Source organism: Scheffersomyces coipomensis (assembly GCF_036884675.1).
Source record: "Scheffersomyces coipomensis strain NRRL Y-17651 chromosome Unknown DFJ63scaffold_7, whole genome shotgun sequence".
In the NCBI taxonomy this organism is placed as follows: domain Eukaryota; kingdom Fungi; phylum Ascomycota; class Pichiomycetes; order Serinales; family Debaryomycetaceae; genus Scheffersomyces; species Scheffersomyces coipomensis.
In genome coordinates, this window is record NW_027042898.1 from 361839 (window position 1) to 386405 (window position 24567).

A 24567-nucleotide genomic window follows, 5' to 3' on the forward strand; every position below is an offset into this window, starting at 1 on the left:
TCCACGCATACATCATACTTTAATTGAACCTGTCACGGTTTAGAACCCCATGACCATCAACTCCATTTTAAACTTCAATCGAAAATTTCCTATTTGGGATTATGTCTTGAAATTTGGGACAAAAAACACGACTCACCGAAAATGTAAATAGCAAAAAAAAAAAAGGCTGACGTGAATTCTGAAAACATCAGACGGTAAATATATATATATATATTGGTTGGACAGTCTTCATATATAGTATCTTCGTATTGGTATTTACGAGTTATACAATCTTCAGTCATATCCACAAGTCATAGTTTGAGATCCTACTTTCGTCAAGTGTGAGTTTAGTGGGTTGGAATCGTGTTATTATATCGTGTTTTCTCCATTCGTTTTAGATTTGTTTCTCAACAACAACAGTCATTGAACACTTTTATACATATACTAACGTTTAAATAACGATATTATCAATCATAAGTCATAATAAGATATATTGAAAAATGGGTTTACTAGATAACGTTAAATCATTCATTCATTCTATATCTACCGAAGATCATTACGCATCGTATGATTCTCCATATAGGAATACCAGTGATAATAATAGTAATAATATCATTGGTGGTGGTAATAATGGATCCAATGGATCTAGTTCAAGACTTCATGAATTAAACAGATTAAATGGTAATAATTCTTCATCTAATATTTTGGGTGAAACTCCTCATGCTGGTTATACTCCAGGTATGAAATCTTCTGCTGCTGAATTACCATTACAAGATTTTAATAATGGAGGTCAACCTCCATTACCTTCTATGGATTCACTTTGGAATAGAATTGATAATTGGATAGAGGAAGAATATCCTGAATTAGATGATTATTTAAATGATGGTGCTACTAATGCTGATTTAAATGAATTTGAAAATGATTTAGGTTGTGGCAATTTACCAACTGAATTTAGACAATTTTATAAAAAACATGATGGTCAATTCGATGGGGGTAAACCAACTGGTTTAATCATGGGTTTAGGTCTTTTGGATTTGGAAAGTATTATGGAAGATTATGCCTTATGGGGTAAAGTTGCTGAAAGATTAGAAAAACAACAATATATGGCTCAACAACATTTATTACAACAACAGCAACAAGAAGCACAACAAAATATTCTTGATAATGATGATGAAGCAACAAGTTCTTCTGCTGCAACTGCTGCTGCTAAAGCTCAAGCTCCTCTTAATAATTCCTTCATGTCAAATCAAAGATCCATACCTCCTAACAGTGTGCAACCATATTATTATCATAAAGCTTGGGTACCTTTATTAAAAGATAATACTGGTAATCAAATTGCATTAGATTTAGCTCCAGGTCCAGCTGGGAAATGGGGACAAATTATTTTATTTGGTAGAGATTTTGATACTAAAGTTGTTATTGCTTCAAGTTTTCAAGAATTTATATTTTATTTTGTTACTGATTTAGAAAATGGTAATTATCATATTGATTCCACTCAAATTGAAGAAGATTTAGGTTATTTATCAGCTTCTAGGAATGATGATTACATGGTTGGTGATGAAGATGAAAACGAAGGTCAATTAAGTTTTTATGATAGAGAAGGTAAAGAATTCGGTAAGGGAGTTTTAAGAGGTACTGTAAGTTATATTGAAGTTTTAAAAAGAAGAGCTTTAAAGAAATATGGTTTAACTGAAGATTTCACTACTGCATTCACTCCACAAAGAAATCCAATTAAAAGAGATATACTTAATGGTTCTTCAACTTCTCCTCAAAGATCACAAAGTCCATCTGTTAAAACAAATGGAGCTTCTACAGCTACGAATGGTAAAGCTAATAGTCCTTTGATCAATGTTGAATCTGCTTCTGATAGCGTTACTCTTCCTAAAGAAACTCTTATTGATGATAAAGCCGTCAAGGAAGAATCAGCCAAAGTTGAAACTGAAGTAACACCTGTAGAAACAGAAGAAGCTGATATTGAAGCTGAACATGAATCTACAGATGAAAACACTCCTTTGAAAGAAGTTGCATCTGAAGATATTGCGGGTGTCACTGATGGTTTAAAAGAAGTAGAATTATAGATCTCCAAGCCAAATCATAGAAAACATAAAAAAAACTACAAAACCTAAGTCCTCAAACTTCATAACGATTACAAAAAAACTTAACCATTATCAATATTTATTCAATTTTCAGAAGAGGAAGATAATGAATTATTTTATGTCTATTTATTTACTTACCCTGCTGTCTATTTGCTTCAAGCGGGCGACAATTCCTCATTCGCTTAAGCATGGAATACCACATGTAATTACATACTTTATATTATTTAATAAATATAGTTTTATTATTCCTTGATGTGCTTGAAATGTAGTTTCAGTTTTTGCAACATGATTCTCTTTTGTTGATGTTTATTTTTCCTTTGGTCGCGTTGTGTGTATTTTTTTGATCTTCAAATTGAGAGATAGGAATTTTTGAATCAAATCAAAATCAATCCATCAATCAAGCATCAAATCCATAGATATCAATGAATTCTTCAGGTCATTGGGATCATTCAGGTGTTTATGGTCGTACAGGAGATACGGCTGATGAATATGATGTCAGGAATCACCCGTTTAATTCATCATCAGTGAATGCATTAGCAACTTCACTGCATGGAGATTTGGATCTTTATCCCAGTAATCAATCATATACTGAAAGGGATCTGGATTTCAGGACTCATGCTAGTGATTTCATGCTGCCAGATGACATTGCTTCAAATGCAATGCAACCCAATACTAATATTGGAGGTGATGATAATGCTTATGAATCAGTGCCTCTGTCAGGTCAATTAAGTATCGAACAAGCTCAAAGAGTTTATTATGTTAAAGGATTAGAAGAACTCGAATCATTCCAATTAGTTGATCTTTCCCCATTGGCTAATTGGAAATTATCCTCTTATAAACAAGGATTCGGTTTGGCTCAATTGAGAGATGATTCTCCTGATAGTTATTGGCAATCAGATGGTAGTAATGGGAATAATAATAATAATGCTATTTTGAATAATCAACTTTGTAATCCTCATTCTATCACGATTCAATTTTCCAAAAAGGTTTCATTAGAGAGAATCTCAATCTTTACCAATTATTCCCTTGATGAAAGTTATACCCCTTCACAAATTAGAATCATGGCTGGTAGTTCTGAAGGGTGGGATTTAGGTGAAGTTTGTACGGTTAATTTTTCTAAACCAATTGGTTGGTCTCATATTATATTTAATGGAATCAGAGGCGATGGAGTATTAAAGTGTTTTATGGTTAAGATTATTATTCTTGCCAATCATCAAGATGGTAAGGATTCTCATATAAGGGCAGTTAGATGTTTTGGGAAAAAGAAATTAAACTCTATCAATCTTCCTCCTATATTCAGTGAACGTAAACATGGTGATAGTACTTCATATGATGCTATCGCAATCAATAGTGATATATTGAAAGATTTAAGTTTGGCTAGTGGATTAAGTAATTCATCAGGATTCCTGATAAATCAAAGAAATCAATTTACTCAATCATCCATTAATACACGTCGTGAATTCTCTTATATTGAAGAAGGAGAAGGAGATAAAGATGATGATCAAGTCGAGGAAGGCACTATTGAGAATGAAACTGATAAAGAATGTTCTAGAGTTTTAAATAACGTGGCTGATGTAATTGGATTTAATTCTGGATTCCAAAGTTTAGATTTACAAGCTGTATCATCTATTCGATAAATATGTATTATTTTATGTGTATTAATGTTTTTTTTTTGCTAGATTTTCCTTTATAGCATATATAATGAATTTACGACTGATTAATTTTTAAAGAAAAGTCAATAACTCCAGTACCTTGATGGATAGAAGAAGTTGAATAAATATCAATATCATTTGATAAATAACCTCCCAAATTTTGTAATGTCAAACCACCTGAACATTCAAGAAGGAATGATTTACCAGATCCTTTATAATGATCTTTTAAGCTTTTTGCTACTTCAATTAATTCAGCACCCTTTAAGTTATCTAACATGATAACGTCAGCACCAGCATCAATGGCTTCACGAGCATCTTTTTCAGTACTTACTTCAACTTCAACTTTAACAGCGAAACCACAGACGGATCTAGCGGATTCAACGGCTTTGGTTATACTACCAGTAGAAGTGATATGATTATCTTTCAACATTACCATGGTACTAAGATCATATCTATGAGTATCAACACCTCCAACTAACATAGAGTATTTTTCTATAATTCTTAAACCAGGAGTAGTCTTTCTAGTACCAGCAATTAAACCAGTATAACCATTATCATCAGCCAATTTCTTAGTGATATACGATTGAGTGGCAACACCAGAAGCTCTAGCTAATAAGTTTAAAGCAGTTCTTTCTGAAAGTAAGATTTTATTAGCTGGACCTTTAACAGTTGCAACTACTATCTTACCACCATGTTTAGCTAATTCTTCAACGGTGATGAATTCTCCTTCTTTGTGAAACCATTCAACTTCCAATTCACATTGGTTAAAGACTTCTTGAGCAAATGGAACCCCACAAATCAAACCAGATTGTTTCAAGTATAATGAAGCTGTTTCTAATTTGTTACCCACGACATAAGCACCGAAATCGAACGATGGAACATCTTCAGATAAAAAGTCAGTAATTTGTTGTCTCCATTTACCATTGACTGGTAATAAGTTAGCGTAGTTCGATGACATATTGTATATTGGTCTTCCTCTTCTTCTTGTAGTCTTCTTCAACAGTTGTAAGTCGTATAACTTTTTCAACTTGTGTTGAGTGATGAATAATTTTGAAATGGAAACGAGCAAAAAAAAAAAATGATTGGGCCCGATCTTTAAATTCCGGGGACTATGCGTATAACTAGAACAAAAAAAAAAAAAATTCACGTAAACAAAGATCTGAAGTTGATGTATTTGGTATCAATATAACAAGAAATGATATGAAAGGAAGTATACACCAATTGGTAACACCAGATGGTTCGGATCAGGTAACACCAAGTCCAGAGGCTTCTCGAAAGAAAGTGAAGAAAGTACAAGCAATTCTTAATTTTTCATCATCACTAGTATCATCACAAACCAAGACGTGTAAGATATGTGGAATGGCCTATTATGAACATATTAATAAGGAAGTTGAAATCCATAAGAAGTATCATTTGACTTTCATTAATGGGATATTATGGCCCGATACATTCAAATGTAAAAAGGTTAAAAGTTTTGCCATAATTCAGAAGTCTACCACAAAGTTACGAAAATCAAATACCATACAGTTAGAGATTGTAACCATTGATAAAACAAACAAGAGGCAAACCAATAAAGTAGATCAATTACTTGATCTAGTGAATAAGGAATTGAATGCTCCCGAGGATACCAAATACTGGAGAGATCCCCTTAAAGAATCAAGCAAAGCGTTTGTTGTGATTATTGACGATAGAGCTGTGGGATTATGTACTACTGATACTATAGAAGATATAGAATTACAAGGTCGATGGATGATTCATAGTTCACAATCAATCGTACCTAATCAAGTCAACAAGAACATCAAGTTAGGAATTTCAAGGATTTGGATTGCTCCTAAATGGCGTCGATTAGGTATAGCTAAAGTTTTGCTAGAAATTGTTCAGAGTCAGTCTATTTATGGAGTAGTCCTTAACAAAGCTCAAATCGCATTCAGTCAACCTAGTCATAGCGGTGGTCTACTTGCAAAAGAATTTAATGGCGTTATACATAAAAGTGGAGAACTTTTGGTTCCCGTATATTTAGAATTATAGGGTAGTATAGATATATATATATATAATGTTAATGAAATTTATAATGATTATTTATTCCGCAAAAAGTGTTTGACCTCCAGCAACCTCTACGACACCTTCGACTTTACTATATACAGCAGCTGTCAAACCTCCACTCACCAACACTTTAAAAGCTCTTGGTAAAGCACCCTTAAACAATGCTTTTGCTCCCTCATCTAAAAATAATCGATAAGCAGTGCTTAATGAATCTTTATAAATCATCTTACCATTTTTCAGTTGAATATGTGATTTGACAACATCCAAAGGTTGGGTGACAGCTATAACAGCAATCGAAGACAATAAATGTAAACCCACCAGTTGTATAGCAGTATGATTATGACCGAACCAACCTTGTTCAGTATTATGTGGATCTATAAGTTGTCTAGTAGCATTATAAGTTGAAAACCAAACTGTAGATATCGCTATTTGACGTGAAAAGGTAATGAATGTACCAGCTGTGAATCCACCTAAACCCTTCAATAAGTAAATTTCTTTGATGGTTCCTAAAAAGGTCAATGAAGGATGTTTGTTATAATTTATCTTTAATATATCCAATGGATCATGCGGTTTAGGAGGTTGGAATTTAGAATAATTCTTTCCACATTTGTATTGGGCTATAACATCACCCGTGAAATAAGCATGGGGTGAAACATATTGCTTTGAAAAGACTGTTGCATGTGTTTTATGATGCTTTCCCACGACACCTGATCCAGTTACATCAAGATTAGGAGATCTAACCATATCATTCTGAAGGGATTGATTTTGAATCATGGTTATCTTTATATTTTCAAATGGTATTAAACACAAGGTTTCAACAAATGCACTCATCATACCTGCTATAACTATTCTTGGAGCACTAGTCTTTGTTTTATTAGTACCATGTGCATTATGAGATTCAATAGCCATGAATTTACACAGCCAGTTATAAGCTATAAGTCTAGTTGAATTCTTCATTACTGATCCTAGCACCAAGGCACTACAACCTCTATGTAACTGGGCCAAAGAAGATGGGAAATTTCCTGGAACCTTCCATTTTGCCATATATGAAGCATTGTTCAATTGTTGTTGCGTTTTAATAAAATCTAATGAATAAGTGATTGTGGATGTAGCGGCAGCAGCTGTCGATCCCGCTACCAATGCAGTCAACAAGTTATCACCACTTCCATTTGTACTCATCGTGCCATACACTTCAGTAAAACTCTTTTGATAAACAATTTATGTTTGCTAAATTATTTCCTCTTCTGATTCTATTATTTTGCTACTCGTTTTTTTATAGTACAAAAGAAAAAAAAATTAAAATATGCAAAATATGTAAACAAACGAACTGAATCAATTTATAGATCAATTGAGTTGCAACGTATAGATACAATGGATGATATTGTTGAGAATGGGGGTGAACGAAGGTCAGCCACTGAACCATCTACTCCTTTGAGGAATATCGTTACGACTGATAGCCAGTCTGGAAATTATACCAACCCAACTCATTCAACTAGCATACACTTACCTCCCAATGAATTGACAGAAGTAACGAAGAGATTAAGTCAACAGTTTAGATCATCCATAATCAGACCTAGATCTAGAACAAGAGTGCGACAATCCACTCCTGGAAGAGATAAACAATTAACACCCACCAGAAGTAATGGTAACAGAAGAGCCAGTGAAGTAATTAGAAGAAGAAGATCATCTATGATTACCGATAAAGGTGAAGTAGTGTACGGTTCTGAATATGCTGGTCCTATAACTATAGATTACTTAAGGTTCTTCTGTAAGGTGGTCATAAAACAACAAGAACATGATATCCATGAGAAAGAATCAAATGTGGAAGAGGATCATTTCCTGCCTCAGGTTCCAAAATATTCACCTCCCAAGAACAATTCGTTTGAACTGCCATTTATAGATGCAGACTCGACCCCAAAACCTACGACTGACTTTGATCAATCATTACCATTACCATCATCTACTGAAAAGGTACTTAAATCCCCATTTCAAATTTTATCTAACTTAGATGACTCTGGAAATTTTACTCCCACCAACACAAGAAGGAAAAGTTCCAATCTAAGTTACTCTACTGATAAAGAAAATGGAGAGGTTGCTAGTAAACCATTATCATACTTGGAGAAAATCCTTTTATCCAAGAGATTGAAAAGAAAGTCTGATACTATCAAACCTATTGAAAATTCAGTTTTACAACCACACGAACAAGAAATTTACTCCCCAGTTAAAAGTGAATTCATCATACACTCAGATAGAGAGAACAAAGAAGTATCCCCATCTGTATTGGACGACCATCATCATTTACCAATCTCTGCTATGGATGCCCAATCTGAGGAGATGGACTTTCATATTGCTTACGATGTATTAGAGAACCAGGTTCAAGATTTTAATGACGATATAGATGACCATGATATAGAGAGAGATCATATACCTGGCCTTACACATACAAATGACGTACCTGAGTCACCAGTTCAAGTTCATGATCAAGTACAATTACCTATTAGTCCAATGGTTACTCCTCAAAATGCCGGTGTCGATTTCAATAATGGGTTCTATCCTGAAGCAATAATCCAAGAAGAATTCACTATGCAAGATGAGCCTGGTAATTATTCAGATTTATTAGAGAGAGATGCTTCAATTGAAGCAGATGGAGGATCTTCTGAAGTAGATGCCGTCGAGGGCGACAAGCTCATAAAGATTCCCACTATTAGAAGTTCCACCGTTAGAAGTTCAAAATCTTTATTACCTTTACTGTCAGTAAAGAATTTGGTGAAGTCGATCCGAATCCATGCCTCTAGAGATGACCACACAAACCGTATAACAAAGAAGCAAAAGGTTTTGAAAACAATCCCTCAAGATGTCTATCAAAATATCCAAGCAAAATCAGATCAATTTTTGAAATCCCTTCTACTGGATTTGGAGGCATATTCTCATCATAGATCGAATGGGAAGTCATCACAGATAAACATGAAGGATATCCTGTTATACCTAAATAGAATCAAGTTTGCTGGAAAAACTGGTTCAAGGGATTCAGAGATCAACAAAATATCGGTACTTGCTCAAAACTTTCTTCCACTTGAATTATTATTACAACTTAATAACAGCTTAAATGGTCAATTAGAAAGAACTTCAAATGACGACGATGAAGATGAAGATATGTATGATGACAATCTGTATGATGACAGTGTCTGAATACCAGTTTATGTATTATTTACGTGTATTATTTTAAATAAATATTCTATGTACAATGTTTGAATAGTTTTTATTTGCGATTTTGATGGAATTCTAAGCAGTCAATTCACTTCTCTCTTTGGCAAATTGAGCTTGATTACCCTTAACCAATTTGAATAACTCAAAGATTGCGGCTGGAGTGACACCTTGAATTCTTCTGGCTTGACCAATGGTCTTTGGCTGGATAGTATTTAATAAAGTACATACTTCATGTGAGATCTTTAACGAACCTTCATAAGAATAGATATAATTAGGTGGTAATAACAAGTTCTCATCCGCATTATAAGCATGAACATGAGCCTTTTCCTTGGACAACCAAGGAGCATAATCACTTTCCACATCAATTCTGTTGATTAACCTGTTACTTATATTTTGGAAATATTCTGGTACAGTTTCACCTTTAAGAAACGAATTCATATGAGGCAATAAATCAGAAATCAGCATTCCCTTGTAAGAAAGTAATTTCCAACCATTAACAAAAGTTTCTCTGCTCACATCGGATTGTAATCCTTTTAATGCTGGAGCCCAATTAGCACCAGAAAGACTCAACTCACTTAAGAAGTCCTTAATATTGTTGTATTGTGTCATCTCGCAAGTATAAGCTCTATACCTCTTTTCACCAACTACACCTGCTTCGTATCCCTTTTCTGTTAACCTTCTATCAGCATTATCGGAACGAAGAGAGACACGGAATTCAGAACGCGATGTGAACATTCTATATGGTTCTTCCACTCCCTTGGTGATTAAATCATCAACCAATACACCTATGAATCCATCCGATCTTGTGATTTGTAAAGCTGGCTTTTCCAAATATGATAAACCTGCATTTATTCCAGCCAAACAACCTTGTGCTGCAGCTTCTTCATAACCTGTAGTACCATTTATTTGGCCTGCTAAATATAAACCTTGAACCAATTTAGTTTCAAGGGTATTACTTAATTCTCTTGGGTCAACGTAATCATACTCCACACCATAACCTGGTTGTATCATCTTTACATTTTCACAACCTGGCATAAGTTTAACAATCCTTTCTTGAATATCTTCAGGCATGGTGCATGATATACCATTCGGATAAACTAAATCAGTATCTAAACCTTCTGGTTCTAACCATACCATATGACTTGTCTTTTGAGGAAATTTAATGATCTTTGATTCTATAGAAGGACAATATCTTGGCCCTTTAACAGTTTCTCTTATATGAATTGATTTATCAAGATTATCAGCAATAATTTTATGGAATTCTGGAGTGGTATAGGTTTGATGACAATGTACAAGTTGTTCTTGTAACTCTACTGAATCATTCATAAATGACATTGGTTGTGGTGGATAATCTGATGGTTGTACCATGAGACCCTTATAATCTATGGTTTTCGACGAAAGACGACATGGAGTTCCTGTTTTTAAACGTCCTAAACGGAAACCTGCATCTCTGAATGTATCTGATAATCCAAAAGTTGCTTCTTCTCCTATACGACCTGATGGATATGCAGTTAAACCAATGTGTATTTCACCACCTAAAAATGTTCCTGTAGTAACAACAACTTTAGAACAGTTCAATACTCTTCCATCACTTAATATTAAACCCTTGACAGTTCCATATTTTCTTCCTGTTGCATCTTCATTATCGTTTACTGTAGGTTCAATGATAATATCGTCAACTTTTGCTTCCATAACTTGAAGATTTGGATAGTTAAGGATTTCCTTTTGCATTTCTTCCAAGTATATATTTCTGTCAATTTGAGCTCTAGGACCATGTACAGCAGCTCCCTTTGAAGCATTCAAGATTTTAAAATGAATTCCAGCTTTATCTGTTACTCTTGCTGCAACACCATCCAATGCATCAACTTCTCGAAGTAAAGTACCTTTACCCACTCCACCCATAGATGGATTACATGAAGCAGTTCCTATTTTATCTATATGTGGTGTGATTAACGTGGTTGAAGTTCCGGATCTGGCAGAACCAGTAGCAGCTTCACATCCAGCATGACCACCACCTATAACTATAACTGGATGCGTTGGTGAAGTAGCTAATTTTTGCCTCAAATCAGCATTAATGATGATAGATCTGGTCTGTGATTTGATAACAAGGTTGGGATACATATAGCGTATCCTACTAGTCACTCTATACATTTTCCATACACTTAAGATCCAACTGGTAGTTTTTGATTACGATATTTCAAAAATTAATTTTTGTACCTTTATTTTTTTTTTTTTTAGATGTGAAAAATTATTGTAGATACTCATCTCTTTGCTTAAGATAGTATAACCAATATCAATACCACATAAGATGCCAGTAGCAGGAGACGACCTTGATGATGGTTTAGCTTATGATGTTGAATTCTCTGAAACAGAAGCTGCAGATGAAGAAGCTATCAATTCAGAATATGAAAATAACGATGATGATGAACAAATTCCTGTTAAGGAAGATCAAGAAACTGAAAATGGTGGTAAGAAAAGAAAGAAGACTTCAAACAAATTGCAAGAAAAGAAGAGAATAAAGGTTGAAATGGACATAGAACAAAAGAAGAATTTATCTACTGAATCGAGTCCTGAAGTTATAGTTGATTATATCAATAACAAAATCTTAAGAAAGAACTCAGATTTATCTGCATTAGAATTATCAGAATTGTACTTTAGCAAAACTGATATTAGATCAACATCTGACTTTGAGGAAGAACGTAACTTAGATAATTTGGATAAGTTGATAACTTCGAAGTTCAAGAATATGTTACCTAACTCTTCTAAGAAAAGTAATAAGAATAAAAAGAGTAAAAACAATAAGAAGAAACAGCCAGATGCAGAAACTAAAGCTGAAGGAGTGGAAGAAAGAAAATTCATAGCTATTGTTTCAATGTCAGCCTTAAGAGCTTGTGATATTCACAGAGCCACTAAAGATTTAAGTGGATCTTCATTAAAGATTATTAATAAGAATAAAATCGATGTGGATCTTAAATTAGTCAAAACTACAACATCTCGTATCCTTTGTTGTACTCCAGGTCGTTTATTAAAGGTTTTAAATAATGAAAGTGAAGTATTAAGAAGAGATGAAATTAAAGTCATTATAGTAGATAATTCTTACTTGGATGTTAAAAGTCAAAATATTTGGGATATAAATGAAACTACTGATACTTTGAAATCTTTAACCAAATCAGGTTCTAAGATTTATCTATATTAGGTCTGTATGGTGTATAATAGTGTAATTAAATATAGAATAATCAAAATAATACTATCTACTAGATCAGAAGTGGTAAGTATATAGATTTACTTGATCTGTAGAATTCTGAAACTCCTGTAACAATCACCTTGGCAGATATATCATCAATAGTATTAGCACCATAATGAGAATGAATATTATCTAAGGCGGCTCTGACACTGTCATTGTGGATATCCTTTATAGGTTCAGCAGTGGTGAATTGTAAAATAAACACTATATTTGCAAATAATTCATAGGCTGATTGCGATGGTTCATTTTTATTTGGTGTGGTCTTTTCAGCTTGAACGGTATCCTTTTCAGTACTTTCTTCTTGGGCGGTTTGGTCGTCTTTATCATCACTATCTTCCTTTGATCCATCGTTGGCTTCCTCTACATCAGCAGCTACCTCTTCAGACCCATTTTCAGCTGATGATGGGCTAGTTGGTAGTGGTTTCAATGTTTTATAAATCTTATCTTCAATTAAATTCTTCACAAGCCATTTATTCTTAATGTCAACGAAAATCGAATTAATATGAGGATTCAGGAAAAGTTTGCCAAATTGATATTCATGTCCTTCAAATCCAGCATACAAGAAACTCCTTGAAAAATTATACATCAATGCTGAGAAGAGCATAGAAGGTCTTTCGGGAAGATCTTCAACTGGTTCATTGTTTGATAATAAGGTCTTGAAAAATGTATCAAATTTGTCATTAAATTTCGTTGGTAATTCATTAACAATATTCTGGAATAAATCTCTAGAAATATTATCAATTTGTGTAATAATCGAATCACCTTCAATTCTAACATGGTTTAAGTTGATTATATTCTCCTTAATGGTTAATAAAATATCCAAAAGATAGTAATTAGAAAGTACTTCATACTCTTCAGAAGAGTCTAACAAATCGCTAGTCTTTGTAATAAACGAATTTAACTTTTCCCAAAAATCAGATATTATTCTCTTATTTAGTTTTTCAAACTCTGATTCAAATAAATTTCTAGAAAAGCTTCCCCATTTAATTTCTCTCTTAGTATCTGATGATGATCTAGAAATGAGTTGGAAGATACTATTTAAACTATTGAATGCTGTCAATTTATTAGATGAGATTTCTTGTTTATAGTCCAGCAATTCATCAAGCTTGACGAATTTGGTGAACCAGGCTTGAATTAATTCACAAACTTGATCGTTTGAAGTCGATAATGAGAAATCAGTCATTATATCAATATATTTCTCCAATTTTGAGTCCATGACATCTGATAAATCCTTAGAGAATAACTGTACGCTGTGAGGGTTTAATTCTGAGGAATGACTTGATAACTTAGATTCAACTATTTTTGAAATACTTGAATCAGACTCTGAAGTAAGCTCATCAAATAATAATGCATAGGAACTTTCCAAATTACTTATAATGATATCGAAACATTTGGAAGCGATGTTGTCCTTATTGTTAATAACAATTAAATCAATTAACTTTGAGCTTGATTCATTGTAGGTCGCAAAATCAAATAAACGCGACAAGTCCATGATAAAATTATGAAACATCATCAATGATTGTGAAAGCTTTTCAAATGGATCTTGGTTTAAACCTTCGGTTAAATTAGTAATGAAGTCAAATAACAATTGAATCCAACTCTTATTAAAATCATTCAATGATGCTGTCACTGACTTTGGAAGATCAATTAAATATACCGATTGATTGAAATAAACTTGATTGCTTTCTATCCAATCTTTAAACCCAATTAATTTGGTGGCATCCCATGACTTTGTATATAATTTTAAGTTGATGAAAAAACTACTGTTGGAATCTTTAAGATATTTGTCGATATATATACATGAGTTTTCAATGTATCTGAAGATTTGCATGAAATTGACTTTGGTTGGACCATATTTCACCAACGGCTTTAATAATGATTGTAAATATTTGAATCTTATATCAGCGAAATTCTCCAATATTTTTGAAATAGTATCTAATTCAGGATTATTTCTGTTGACAATGGTGTATGCTAAAAGGAAATTAATGATTGGAACAGAGTTCTTATTAAATGAATCTAACTTTGAAAATTCAGCTTCTTCATTCTCAAATTCATCACCACCATCTTCTGTATCATCCTCAAACGTGTCATCTTGTAACATTTGGTCAAAGATAGTATAATCATCATCAAGTAAAATAGTATGGGTATTGATTAAATCAGTGAAAAACAATCTCTGTTGAGGAGTTATTTTATCACTTGAACTACCATAAATTGATTGTTCTAATGCATTATAATGACCCAATTCTGATTCCAAATACTTGATGAAGTTGAATTTCAAAGAATTGAACTTTGATCTGATATGTACGTTCTGTTGTAAAATATCGCCAAATATAGTTTCAATTGTGTAATATAATTTTGAGTAATAGATATAATTTGATGAATGAATTAAAGGTGATGAAGACTTATTAGTTGCTATTTTCAAGTCCAATTTTTCAAGCTTATTATAAATCAATGCTCTTAGTATTGTTATCTTGTTCTTCTTTCTGACTTCGGATGATTCCTTAGCTCTGATTAAACTATCAAACTTGGAGAAATTGTTGGTAGTAGATAATTTTAAGAATTTTGATGGTTTATATGAAAGATCAGATATTCTACCATCAGTTCCATATGAGATTTTATGCATTTCATCAATATCTTCAGCAATTTTTATCAAATCCCGATACTTTGAACCCACCAAAGTATGAAGATCATGTTTACTTGATTCAATTTTCAATTTATGATCTTTATTTAACTTTTGAATGTCAGGGATTGTTAGTTTTTGAAATATGTCATCGACTGAGGAAAAACCAGAACCTTCAAAACCATTTATTTCTGAGTTTAAACCCTCATAACTATTTGAATATGAATTTGACATTGGTTTGTATCTGATTTAATTGAGCAGTCTGTGGTTGTCACAAATGCTTGGTTGTCAAATTAGGTTATTATGTGTTGATACTTTTTTGTTATGGGAGGCTGCGACAACTACGACATTTTGCGACAATAATCAAAAAGATGCAAATAATCAATTATTCAGTTAAGCAGGCATTTATTACGTTACATATATAATCTATTAAAGTATATTTTGACTATTCCGGTGACGTATAGATATTCCTGTAATTTCATTCAAACCAAAAAATACAAAAAACGTCAATGTAAAAAAAAACAATATTAAGTTCTTATATTTAGCTGAATCACAACATTTATAGTCTTCGAGCAAAGTTTTTGGTTTTTTGGATTGATTTGCCATATTAATTCTAATATCTTCAATGTCATTAATTATTACTTGAACTGATTCAAATAGGGCCCCAAGCGTATTATGGGCAGCAACTACTTTTGTATCCATTATAGGATACATTGTTGCGTCCGTTGTTGTATCCATTGTGGCATCCGTTGTTGCATTCATTATGACATCCATTATTGCAGTGGAAGTGCTTCTTTTTATAATGATGGCGTACCACAAGGACAATTATAATGATAACTATGAGGGACATTGACTTTCTTGTAATGAAGATAATTAGCTTCGTAGCAGGTATTTAGTATAATGAATAACGAAGAAGAAGGAGAATTTATTCTACAATTGTCAAATCCTCATTTGAAACATTTATATTCTGTTACGCTTGTAAAATTAATATTAACTGTTCACCACGGTAACTGCTTATTTGGTTATTCCTTCTCATAATTCTTGTATGTATTACCTGCATAAATTACATATACTAATGAGAAAAGAAATTCTAACACAGCTCCTGCTACTATAAAAATATAAGCATACTTTTGCTTCATACATGTCAATGAATGATTACGTCTTCTTAAGTTTTCGAAGAATGATTCATTTGTTGGAATAATTCTGTCTGTGTTGGACAAGATGTCATGTCAGTTAAAGGGATATTAATAGGTATTTGCTTTCGTTTCTTAACCACAAAGATTTCTATTTGAGAAGTTGCAAATAGTCTTTTAGCTGGCAACCCTGAGTAAGTGGTTGAAGTCATAATACCCTACAAGAGTACTTTATAATCAGACTTGACGATAGAACACCAGGTCACTAGGTGTATATATATATTAAGAAAAAGTCTGTAGATTAAGAAAGTAAAAAAATGGTTGCACTTAATTTTATGGTGCACCTCTCATACTGGGAAGTGTTTTATTCCTATAATTGCGAAGACTTCCTAGACTGTTGAGCAATTACAATATATACTGTTCGTTGCTCATATATCTCGTAAAACAGTGTAATTGTACTGGTTAATATTAAGAACCAGTTGGTCTAATCCTGTCCATATTTGGTTGCTTTACAAGAAAATTATGCTTTCCTTGCGTTCAATCTAACTGATTGTGGTCAACTATGAACCACAATTTTCTGTGGATCGCAATCACTGTATTTTCAAGATGTTAGGGTAATCTCCTACAATTAACCGATTGTATACTTTCATTTAAGATTATTCATCGTGCAATGTAAGATCAAACTCTTTTAACGGCCAAGAGAAAAAAAAAATTCCATCTGGTAACGGTTATTTTGGTTGGTTATGGGTGCAAGCGCGCTTAATTTTTAAAAATTTTTACCCAATTGGGATGACTAATTATTTTTGAAGTTGAATTTAAAACTAATCATCAAATTACTGAGTAAAGTGATAGTATTGGAGGAATACCGAGCATAAGGAACATACATCATATCTATGAAACCTAAGACGACAAGGTCTCGAACAGGTTGTTATACCTGTCGAAGACGAAAAAAGAAATGTGATGAATTACTGTTTCCCACATGTCATAATTGTGAATCAAAACATCTACAATGTGTATGGCCAAAGGCTACCCAAGAGTTATATGAAAAGCTTAGACAAGTTAAATACATTGATTCAAATGATAATACAAGTCATGTTCATCATCATAGTACAAATGGTATACGACAGGGTCCATCAACTACTACTATAATATCAACGAGTTCAAAAGTACTATCAAATTCGAAGCTAGAGGTAAATCAAGATGAATTATCAACTGTAGATGGATCACCATTTGATCAGTATTTGCAGTCACCTTATCTGGATTATACCGATATCTCAGAAACCACCAAAACAATAAATCAATCCCTACCTTCAAATTCAAATACTTTAAGTAGTAAAAAATCAAGTCATATACTAAACATGATTGCAATGCAACAGGATTGTGTTGAATCAGATGAAGATGAGATGTTTTCAAACCCTCACCCCATACCAGTGCCAATATCTGCATACCCATTATCATCTGGGAATTCGTCAACGAATTTCCCATCTATTATAACTAATTCAATTCCGATATCTACTTTAAATTCTACAAAATCAGTCAAAAATAAAGCATTGCATTCTGCTATAGCATTAATGGAAAGTCCTAGATTAGAAACTAGTGATAATCCTCCACCCGTATTTAATATTGACTTCAGTCGATTATCTTCGCCTGAAGTCTAAATAAAGTGTAACCTCTAATTTTTAATAAATGTATCAATTATATATATATATATACAGTATAATGTATTATAATTCCGAGACCGGAAGTCGCTTCCATATAAAAAAATCAGACAGTCAAAAAAAGGGACAAAAACGTAAGAGAAAAAAAAAAAGTGGGAAAAGGAAAAAAGGAATCAAAATTCTGAAAAATTAGACAACGAATTGACTGTTAAAGTAATTTAAGTTATCGTATCATATAAGGAAAGTTAAACCAGAGTCAGTAGGATAAAAGACAGACATATTGGGGATAAGAGAGAATCACAAAATAATAAACAATTAATTAAAGAATCATTTTTTCACATCTCCATTTACTTATTTGGTGTCAATTTAATCAAAGCTATACCATATAATCCATAATGACGTCGTTGCAAACAGCAGTGACGGATACCAATACTTATTACCAAGGCACTCCAACAGGTGCCACTTATTACAATTCACATACAAATGGCATCAGTAGTAGTAATCAACAATCACAAATGGACACAGGATCTTCCTCCTCAACATCGACTCACTCTACACCATATTATGATGCAAGCCAACAGCAACAACAAGTGCAACAACAAGTACATCAACAAGTACAGCAACAACAGACCTATTACGAAGAAGAGAAAAATGATAATAATAGTCCTGTGGAAGAACAAGGAGGAGAACAACCGTTCTATGTCAATGCCAAACAATATCATCGAATTCTAAAAAGAAGAATAGCTAGAGCCAAATTAGAAGAGAATTTAAAAATTGCTAGAACTAGAAAACCATATTTACATGAATCAAGACATAAACACGCCATGAGAAGACCTAGAGGTCAAGGTGGTAGATTCTTGACTGCAGCTGAAATAGCGGAAAAAGAAAGACTTGAAAAGTTGAAGGAGTTGGAAGATAAACAAAATGAAAGTAATAATGATAATACGAATAGTAACGAAACAATCAATAATAATATTGGTACTACTACGACTGACAGTGGTAGTACAAGCCTTACTTCATCTGAACCAGCTACTGTGGATGGTATTGTCAGTACTGGTGATGCTACCACAACTACAGGTGTTTCAGAAAGTGTTATATCTGACTCAGACAAAAAGTCTACCTTAAAAATTGATAATCCAGAAGAAGATGCCATGTTTGAAAATCTAATCAATGCTGCTGATAACGCTAACAATTAGATTATCAATCTTAAAAGTATAATTGCAAAACCACAAGAAAATTCAAAACAATCAAAAGACAAGATAAAACTCTCCCAAAAACAAATTTAACAAAATGTGAAAAAGTTTGTATTCCCACCCCTGTCGTTGTTTGACTTTAGTTTCTTTTTATTTCTATTTGTATTATTTTTACGAAATATATATATGTGTTACGAAAATTGGTAAATCTACAAGAATTTAATAGTCGTAGTTAACATGACGAACTTTTATTTGATTTTAATTTCTGTTCTATGTTATCCTATATACCTAAACTTTTAAGAGAATTTTTAAAATCATCACTTAATTGATTCAATACTTCGATATTAACCGCTTTAATATTGGATAAAATTGTGAATTTAATTTGTGGGTAATCATTATTTTTAAGTTGACTAATTGGATCAAACGCTTCATTATTAATAGAGACTAATTTTGAAAATTGTGATCCAAACGATGAATTATCAATATCGAAATCACTTTGAGTAGTACTAACATCTACCACATTACCATTTCCAGTCAAACTGGTTTGAATAATATTTGATGTTAATGATTTGTTTATACCTTCATAAGTTTCCAAATTCTTAATCAATTGTTGGATGAGTTGTAGTTGTAAGTTATTGTAATTAGTTAAGAATAATGGATTAGTTAACAATTTAGATATACCAATGTTGATGATCTTCTTATCATGTAAATTAATGATTGAATTTGAAGTTGGTAAAACGAAACTAACGAATATTTGTTGGAATAAATTAGCTTGAACTGAATCAATGAAATTTATAATAAATGATTCTGGTAAATTCAAATTAGGTCCACTACTGATATTAATAATAGCAAAAAATAATGTAAATCTCTTGACAAACTTTTCAGTTCTCGAATTCTTTAATCTTGTCAATAATAATATCGATAATTGATTTATGAATGGTTGTAAATATTGAAGTCTAATATTTAATAAGATTGATTCTAATAAATCAAATCCAAAACTATCATTCAACTTTGATGAGATCAATTTTTGAAATACCCCTAATAAAGGAGTTATTTCTTCTTGATTATTAAATATCACATTAGTTTTATCATGTTCGATGATAGTAATTAATAATCTAGTGATACCTGGAATATTACCCCTGAATTCCCATACTGAAGGAGATAATAATGGTTTGATTAAGTTCTTATAAGTCTCTGGTAATCCTAAATCAATAGGATAAATTTCTAATAAATAAGCCAATATTTGGAAAGTATATGGCACGAATTCTTGAACATCATCACTTAAGATATTTAATAAGGCAGGGATAACCAATTCAATGAATTTATTTAAAAGCTCAATATCAATATCAGCAATATTCGTAGGTGGTTTCTTGGTGTTATTCTTAAGAATACCAAATTTAATTAATAATCCAATTGATTCAAAAGTATAATGAGAAAACTTTGGATTAGATGGATTTTTAGCAGTTATCTTCAAAATCTTCAACAATTGTTCAATGATTGATAATCTATTTGAGATTAAATCTTCACTTATAATAAGCACTCTCATTATACATTTAATTAAGAATTCATTTTCAGCTAATTTCTCAGGAGTATAATCATGTAATAAGATAAGATTGAATAAGTTTGTGATTAAATTATTCATGAATGGTTCAATATCTTGTTTATTGAACACTGGAGTATGAGTTTCATTAAAGCTTGTTAAGGATAATAACTTTTCAATAGTGATAGCAGAATAAGTATAAACCACCGTATTTTGATTTCTACTTAAATGATCAATCAATAATGGTATGGCTGATAATAATTGATCTTTACTTAATTGATTTCTGAATGTGAAAATATATTTGATAGAATCAACAATTAAAATTGGATGCAGATTATTACTTCCGATTAAATCATTAGCAATATTATCAGTGAAGAATTTAATAACATCAACTAATACATTGGTGGAAGTAACCCCTAAATTAGTCACTGACCCTTTAGCAGCTAATGAACTGAAAAGGTAAATAGCAGTATCTTTGTTTCTCCAATCTTTATTATCATTATTATTGGATAATAAGAATTGATTGACATATTTCATAACAGTAGCAGTTAATAATTCACTATTTAAATCTTTCAATTCTCTTAAGAAATCAGTAGCTGATTTTCTTCTTGAATCGAAGTCACTTCCTTCTAAATCAGATCTAATGAAGTTGATTGGCTCATCTTCAAACATTTCTTCATCAGATTCACGGAAATAGATATTTGGTAAGATAATCTTTTCAATGATTTCATTTATAGATCCTTCATTTTGGAAAATATATTGGAATTTTTGGAATTTGATAATGGAAGTAAGGAATTGTAATGCTTTTACAACCAAGATATCGAATTTTTGTTGTTTGGTAACGAAATTATTGATTAAGGTCCACACTGTGGTGATGAAGCTTTCGATTAACGGATCAAATACATCAGCATATCTTGATACATAAAGTGAGACCAATTCGATGATGGAAGTTTTCAATTTGATTAGAATATCAGGTTCGAAATCTTCCAGTAAATTGATTAATTTTGGATTTTGATAATTTAAATATTTGTGAATTAAAGTCATCAACACATTCAAGTTATCTTCGAAGAATTCTGGAATATCTTGACAATTAAAATCATAATAAATTTGAATCAATAATAATAAATTCTCAAAATAGATATTCAATAATGCTTCATTATCTTGATTGATTTCAATTAATTTATCCAATTCTAAGAATAAATCCAAGAAAGGTTTAGTAAACTTTTCCAACACCAATTTAATTTCTGAGAATAATTCATCTGATCTAAATAACGATCTCCATTTTTTAAAAATAGAATGACACACCAAAAGAATCGATTTATTGACAAAGAAATCAGTTATGGATAGTTTAGAAATCAATTGATCAATCAAAGTATTCCAATTCTTGGGGAATTCACTCTCAGCAATCAAAGTTATCGACTCTCCGATTTGAATTTGTAAATTCTGAGGTAATTTAATCATAATATCAATGATTTCAGCTTTGATCTTAAAAACATCTTCCTTAGGTAAAAGATAATCACTACCATCACTATTGAACCATTTTCTTTTAGTAAGATTCTTAAAGAATAATGATCCAGCCAATCTTTCACCAGTAGATAAATTAGTGGAATCAATGACATGAAGAAGATTGATTGAAAAACCAGGCAAATTTTCAATTGATCTCAATTTCTGCTCCGCTTGTTTGGCTGTAGCAGGGTAGAGGGATAACTCAAGATACTTGGCAATAGATTCCAATGAATTATCTTCAACTGACATGGTGACTATTGTTCTTGTTGCTGTATGTAAGGATCAATACTTTCTTTATATTCTGTCTTTTTGTTTTTGATCTCGCAACTCCAGCGATTGATAATTAACTTGCGTTGTGATGAAATTCGATGTGAATATATTAAGGGGAGTAAGATATTCTCTTACACGGTGAGGACAGTAACTGATTTCTGATGATGATATTCCACAACAACAAGTCCAATTGGATGACTGATGAAATTTGATGAAGTATGCTGTAAATAGAGTTGAAAAATGGCAGTCAAAAGTTTTTTTTTATTCTTATTTACATTTTTTTTGATGTTGTGATGTTTTCCATTTTTTTGCAAACCTACACGAAAACTACAGAGTATGGAACCAACCCCATCTGAACTGCAAAATGAAGAACATTGGATGTTGGGTTTGATTCAAGAGTAATTTATTACATCGCTCGTTATAGTCATTCAGGAATAAATTATATGTATTATATATATACTATATAATAGTGAGTGGTAACAATAATTAAAAAAATAGGGTATAGGAAGTATATAATCTATAGTTCAAAACAATATGATAAGATAAAAAAAAGATAAAAAAAACAACTTAAAAAAAGGATATTAAAGTAGAAATGGGATAGCTGAACCATCATTATAGTATACAATTTGATTGATTAGTTAAAATGATGATTGATGAACACAAAATGAGATAGAGGAGAAAATGATTTCAAATTCTCATCTAGCTTTATTTTGAGGATGGTAAAGCTTGAGCAGCAGCAGCATCTTTAGCTTGCTTTTGTTTAGCAACAGCGTAAACTAAACCAGCAACGAAACCAACAAAGATGGAGGAAACGGACCAGAAGTTAACGGCGGCATCGAAAAAGACTAAACCTAATAATGCAATTGGTAATTTATTTAAAGCACCAACCATAGAATAAGTGGTTGAAGAAGTAACTCTGACACACCAAGCTGAACAATAAGAAATACCAACAGAAGAAATACCAGATAAAATCATGGCGAAAATAGTAGCACCTCTAATATCTTCTGGGAAATTTAAAGCTAAATTTTCACTAGTCCAATTTTCAAAAGTAAAAGAAGAAACTAATAAAATTGGAATAGATAATAAATTGTTATAGTACATGGTATCGAAATCTTTAAAGTTAGTTAACTTTATTCTTTTTCTCATGATTAAAACAAAAGCAGCAGAAGCAAAACAATTGGTGAACATCCAAAAGTAACCGATATATAATTCGAATAAATCAACGTTTGAGGAAGCAGCAGCAGAAGCATCACCATACCAAGCGATAAGAGATGATAAAACCATTAATAAGAAAGAACCTAAAACCATGGAAGTAACTTTACCACCGAACCAGATAACTTCACCATAAGCAATTAAGATGATGGTTAAATTCTTAAAGATGGTATAAACTGGAATACTTAAGAATTGGATAGCTTTAGAAGCAGTATAGATCATAACCACTAATAAGAAGGCGATTGGGAACCATTTTTGAGCTTCATCACGATTGAATTGTCTATAAGTGATGATACCAAACCCTTTTAAGGAACCAATGGTAACAATACAAACAATCGATTGAATGGCTAATAAGAAGAAATTCAAGTTGAATGAGAAACCAGATAAAACATATTTATTGGTAAGGGTCATCAAGATTGATGATAAACAGTAACATAAGATTGAAACTGGACCAGAATTGACAACTGATGCTAAGGGTGATGTAGCTGATTTTTCCATATTGAATGAAGATGATAATTTATTAGTTAGATGAAGAGGGAGAATACGACTATTTTTGAAGAATTTCCGTTTGATGATATAAATTAATTGAGAAATGAGATAAAACAGTAATAATCCCATACACTAGTGGTATTGATTTGATTTGATCTGCTTGAATTCTGATGGAAGGGCGAGTGAGTGAATGCAATCAAATGTAATTGAATAAGCAAGGACTGACTATGGTTGAGGGGAAAGTTGACTCGACAAGTAACTGATGATGATGATGATGATGGAATTCCTTATTGATTGGATAAAGAACAAATGAAGTAAATACAACAAATAGGAAAGTAATTAGTTGTTGTTGAAAAAGAAAATTTATTTTGGGAAAGTAAATAAAAAAAAAAGACACCCAAACTGAAAACAGATAAAAATTTCATACGCCTAATTGTCTGTCTGTGTGTTAGTTAAGTTTAGTGTCTGACACAAGTAGTGTCTGATTGATATTTTTTATGTCTGATTGTTTGTTTTGAATTTTATTTTAATTTTAATTTTGTGTAATTTAAAATCCTATTTTTGTCTGAATTTTGTGTAATTTCATAACAAACCGTGTCCCAAGCAATCTCTACATAGTTAATTCAATTCAATTCAATCAATCAAGATAAATGTGTTAATAACAAGAATTCAATTTTTCATAATTGTACCCCTAGATAATCAGAATAAGAATAAGAATAATAATA

General features: G+C 32.0%; 14 protein-coding genes across 14 annotated transcripts; 7 read left to right on the forward strand and 7 right to left on the reverse strand. All coding sequences in view use genetic code 12, as the record gives it.

Annotated features, from left to right (window-relative positions):
- Nucleotides 1-216: 216 nt before the first annotated feature.
- Nucleotides 217-2277, forward strand: SMI1 (Smi1p). The gene has a single exon (XM_064904276.1). It carries the CDS (start codon nucleotides 480-482, stop codon nucleotides 2055-2057), a length of 1578 nt encoding a protein of 525 aa, XP_064760012.1. The 5' UTR covers nucleotides 217-479; the 3' UTR covers nucleotides 2058-2277.
- Nucleotides 2278-2497: 220 nt separating this feature from the next.
- On the forward strand, nucleotides 2498-3712 carry DFJ63DRAFT_315302 (anaphase promoting complex subunit; the record flags this gene model as incomplete). The annotated part of the gene is made up of 1 exon (XM_064906524.1): nucleotides 2498-3712. The coding sequence occupies one exon, from the start codon at nucleotides 2498-2500 to the stop codon at nucleotides 3710-3712; it is 1215 nt and encodes a 404-aa protein (XP_064760013.1).
- A 35-nt stretch (nucleotides 3713-3747) lies between these two features.
- Nucleotides 3748-4806, reverse strand: DFJ63DRAFT_236416 (nicotinate-nucleotide diphosphorylase (carboxylating)). Its single transcript, XM_064904273.1, has one exon. The coding sequence runs from the start codon at nucleotides 4683-4685 to the stop codon at nucleotides 3783-3785; it is 903 nt and encodes a 300-aa protein (XP_064760014.1). The 5' UTR covers nucleotides 4686-4806; the 3' UTR covers nucleotides 3748-3782.
- On the forward strand, nucleotides 4625-5781 carry DFJ63DRAFT_236579 (uncharacterized protein). The gene has a single exon (XM_064904277.1). It carries the CDS (start codon nucleotides 4928-4930, stop codon nucleotides 5753-5755), a length of 828 nt encoding a protein of 275 aa, XP_064760015.1. The 5' UTR covers nucleotides 4625-4927; the 3' UTR covers nucleotides 5756-5781.
- A 25-nt stretch (nucleotides 5782-5806) lies between these two features.
- DFJ63DRAFT_337398 (uncharacterized protein) lies at nucleotides 5807-6949 on the reverse strand (the record flags this gene model as incomplete). The annotated part of the gene is made up of 1 exon (XM_064908545.1): nucleotides 5807-6949. The coding sequence occupies one exon, from the start codon at nucleotides 6947-6949 to the stop codon at nucleotides 5807-5809; it is 1143 nt and encodes a 380-aa protein (XP_064760016.1).
- Nucleotides 6950-7141: 192 nt separating this feature from the next.
- Nucleotides 7142-8959, forward strand: DFJ63DRAFT_337399 (uncharacterized protein; the record flags this gene model as incomplete). Its single annotated transcript, XM_064908546.1, has 1 exon — nucleotides 7142-8959. One exon carries the CDS (start codon nucleotides 7142-7144, stop codon nucleotides 8957-8959), a length of 1818 nt encoding a protein of 605 aa, XP_064760017.1.
- A 25-nt stretch (nucleotides 8960-8984) lies between these two features.
- MTO1 (tRNA modification protein) lies at nucleotides 8985-11234 on the reverse strand. Its single transcript, XM_064907249.1, has one exon. It carries the CDS (start codon nucleotides 11126-11128, stop codon nucleotides 9053-9055), a length of 2076 nt encoding a protein of 691 aa, XP_064760018.1. The 5' UTR covers nucleotides 11129-11234; the 3' UTR covers nucleotides 8985-9052.
- Nucleotides 11232-12173, forward strand: DFJ63DRAFT_338751 (uncharacterized protein; the record flags this gene model as incomplete). The annotated part of the gene is made up of 1 exon (XM_064908698.1): nucleotides 11232-12173. The coding sequence occupies exon 1, from the start codon at nucleotides 11286-11288 to the stop codon at nucleotides 12171-12173; it is 888 nt and encodes a 295-aa protein (XP_064760019.1). The 5' UTR covers nucleotides 11232-11285.
- A 58-nt stretch (nucleotides 12174-12231) lies between these two features.
- Nucleotides 12232-15075, reverse strand: DFJ63DRAFT_290374 (uncharacterized protein; the record flags this gene model as incomplete). Its single annotated transcript, XM_064905307.1, has 2 exons — nucleotides 12232-12504; nucleotides 12598-15075. 2 exons carry the CDS (start codon nucleotides 15073-15075, stop codon nucleotides 12232-12234), a joined length of 2751 nt encoding a protein of 916 aa, XP_064760020.1.
- A 195-nt stretch (nucleotides 15076-15270) lies between these two features.
- Nucleotides 15271-15603, reverse strand: DFJ63DRAFT_315309 (uncharacterized protein; the record flags this gene model as incomplete). Its single annotated transcript, XM_064906525.1, has 1 exon — nucleotides 15271-15603. One exon carries the CDS (start codon nucleotides 15601-15603, stop codon nucleotides 15271-15273), a length of 333 nt encoding a protein of 110 aa, XP_064760021.1.
- Nucleotides 15604-16867: 1264 nt separating this feature from the next.
- Nucleotides 16868-17632, forward strand: ZCF4 (Zcf4p; the record flags this gene model as incomplete). Its single annotated transcript, XM_064906526.1, has 1 exon — nucleotides 16868-17632. The coding sequence occupies one exon, from the start codon at nucleotides 16868-16870 to the stop codon at nucleotides 17630-17632; it is 765 nt and encodes a 254-aa protein (XP_064760022.1).
- Nucleotides 17633-17697: 65 nt separating this feature from the next.
- On the forward strand, nucleotides 17698-19047 carry HAP2 (Hap2p). Its single transcript, XM_064904272.1, has one exon. The coding sequence runs from the start codon at nucleotides 18028-18030 to the stop codon at nucleotides 18826-18828; it is 801 nt and encodes a 266-aa protein (XP_064760023.1). The 5' UTR covers nucleotides 17698-18027; the 3' UTR covers nucleotides 18829-19047.
- Nucleotides 19041-22568, reverse strand: DFJ63DRAFT_320793 (importin-alpha export receptor). The gene has a single exon (XM_064907250.1). The coding sequence runs from the start codon at nucleotides 22118-22120 to the stop codon at nucleotides 19106-19108; it is 3015 nt and encodes a 1004-aa protein (XP_064760024.1). The 5' UTR covers nucleotides 22121-22568; the 3' UTR covers nucleotides 19041-19105.
- A 278-nt stretch (nucleotides 22569-22846) lies between these two features.
- On the reverse strand, nucleotides 22847-23971 carry VRG4 (GDP-mannose transporter; the record flags this gene model as incomplete). The annotated part of the gene is made up of 1 exon (XM_064906527.1): nucleotides 22847-23971. The coding sequence occupies one exon, from the start codon at nucleotides 23969-23971 to the stop codon at nucleotides 22847-22849; it is 1125 nt and encodes a 374-aa protein (XP_064760025.1).
- Nucleotides 23972-24567: the final 596 nt, after the last annotated feature.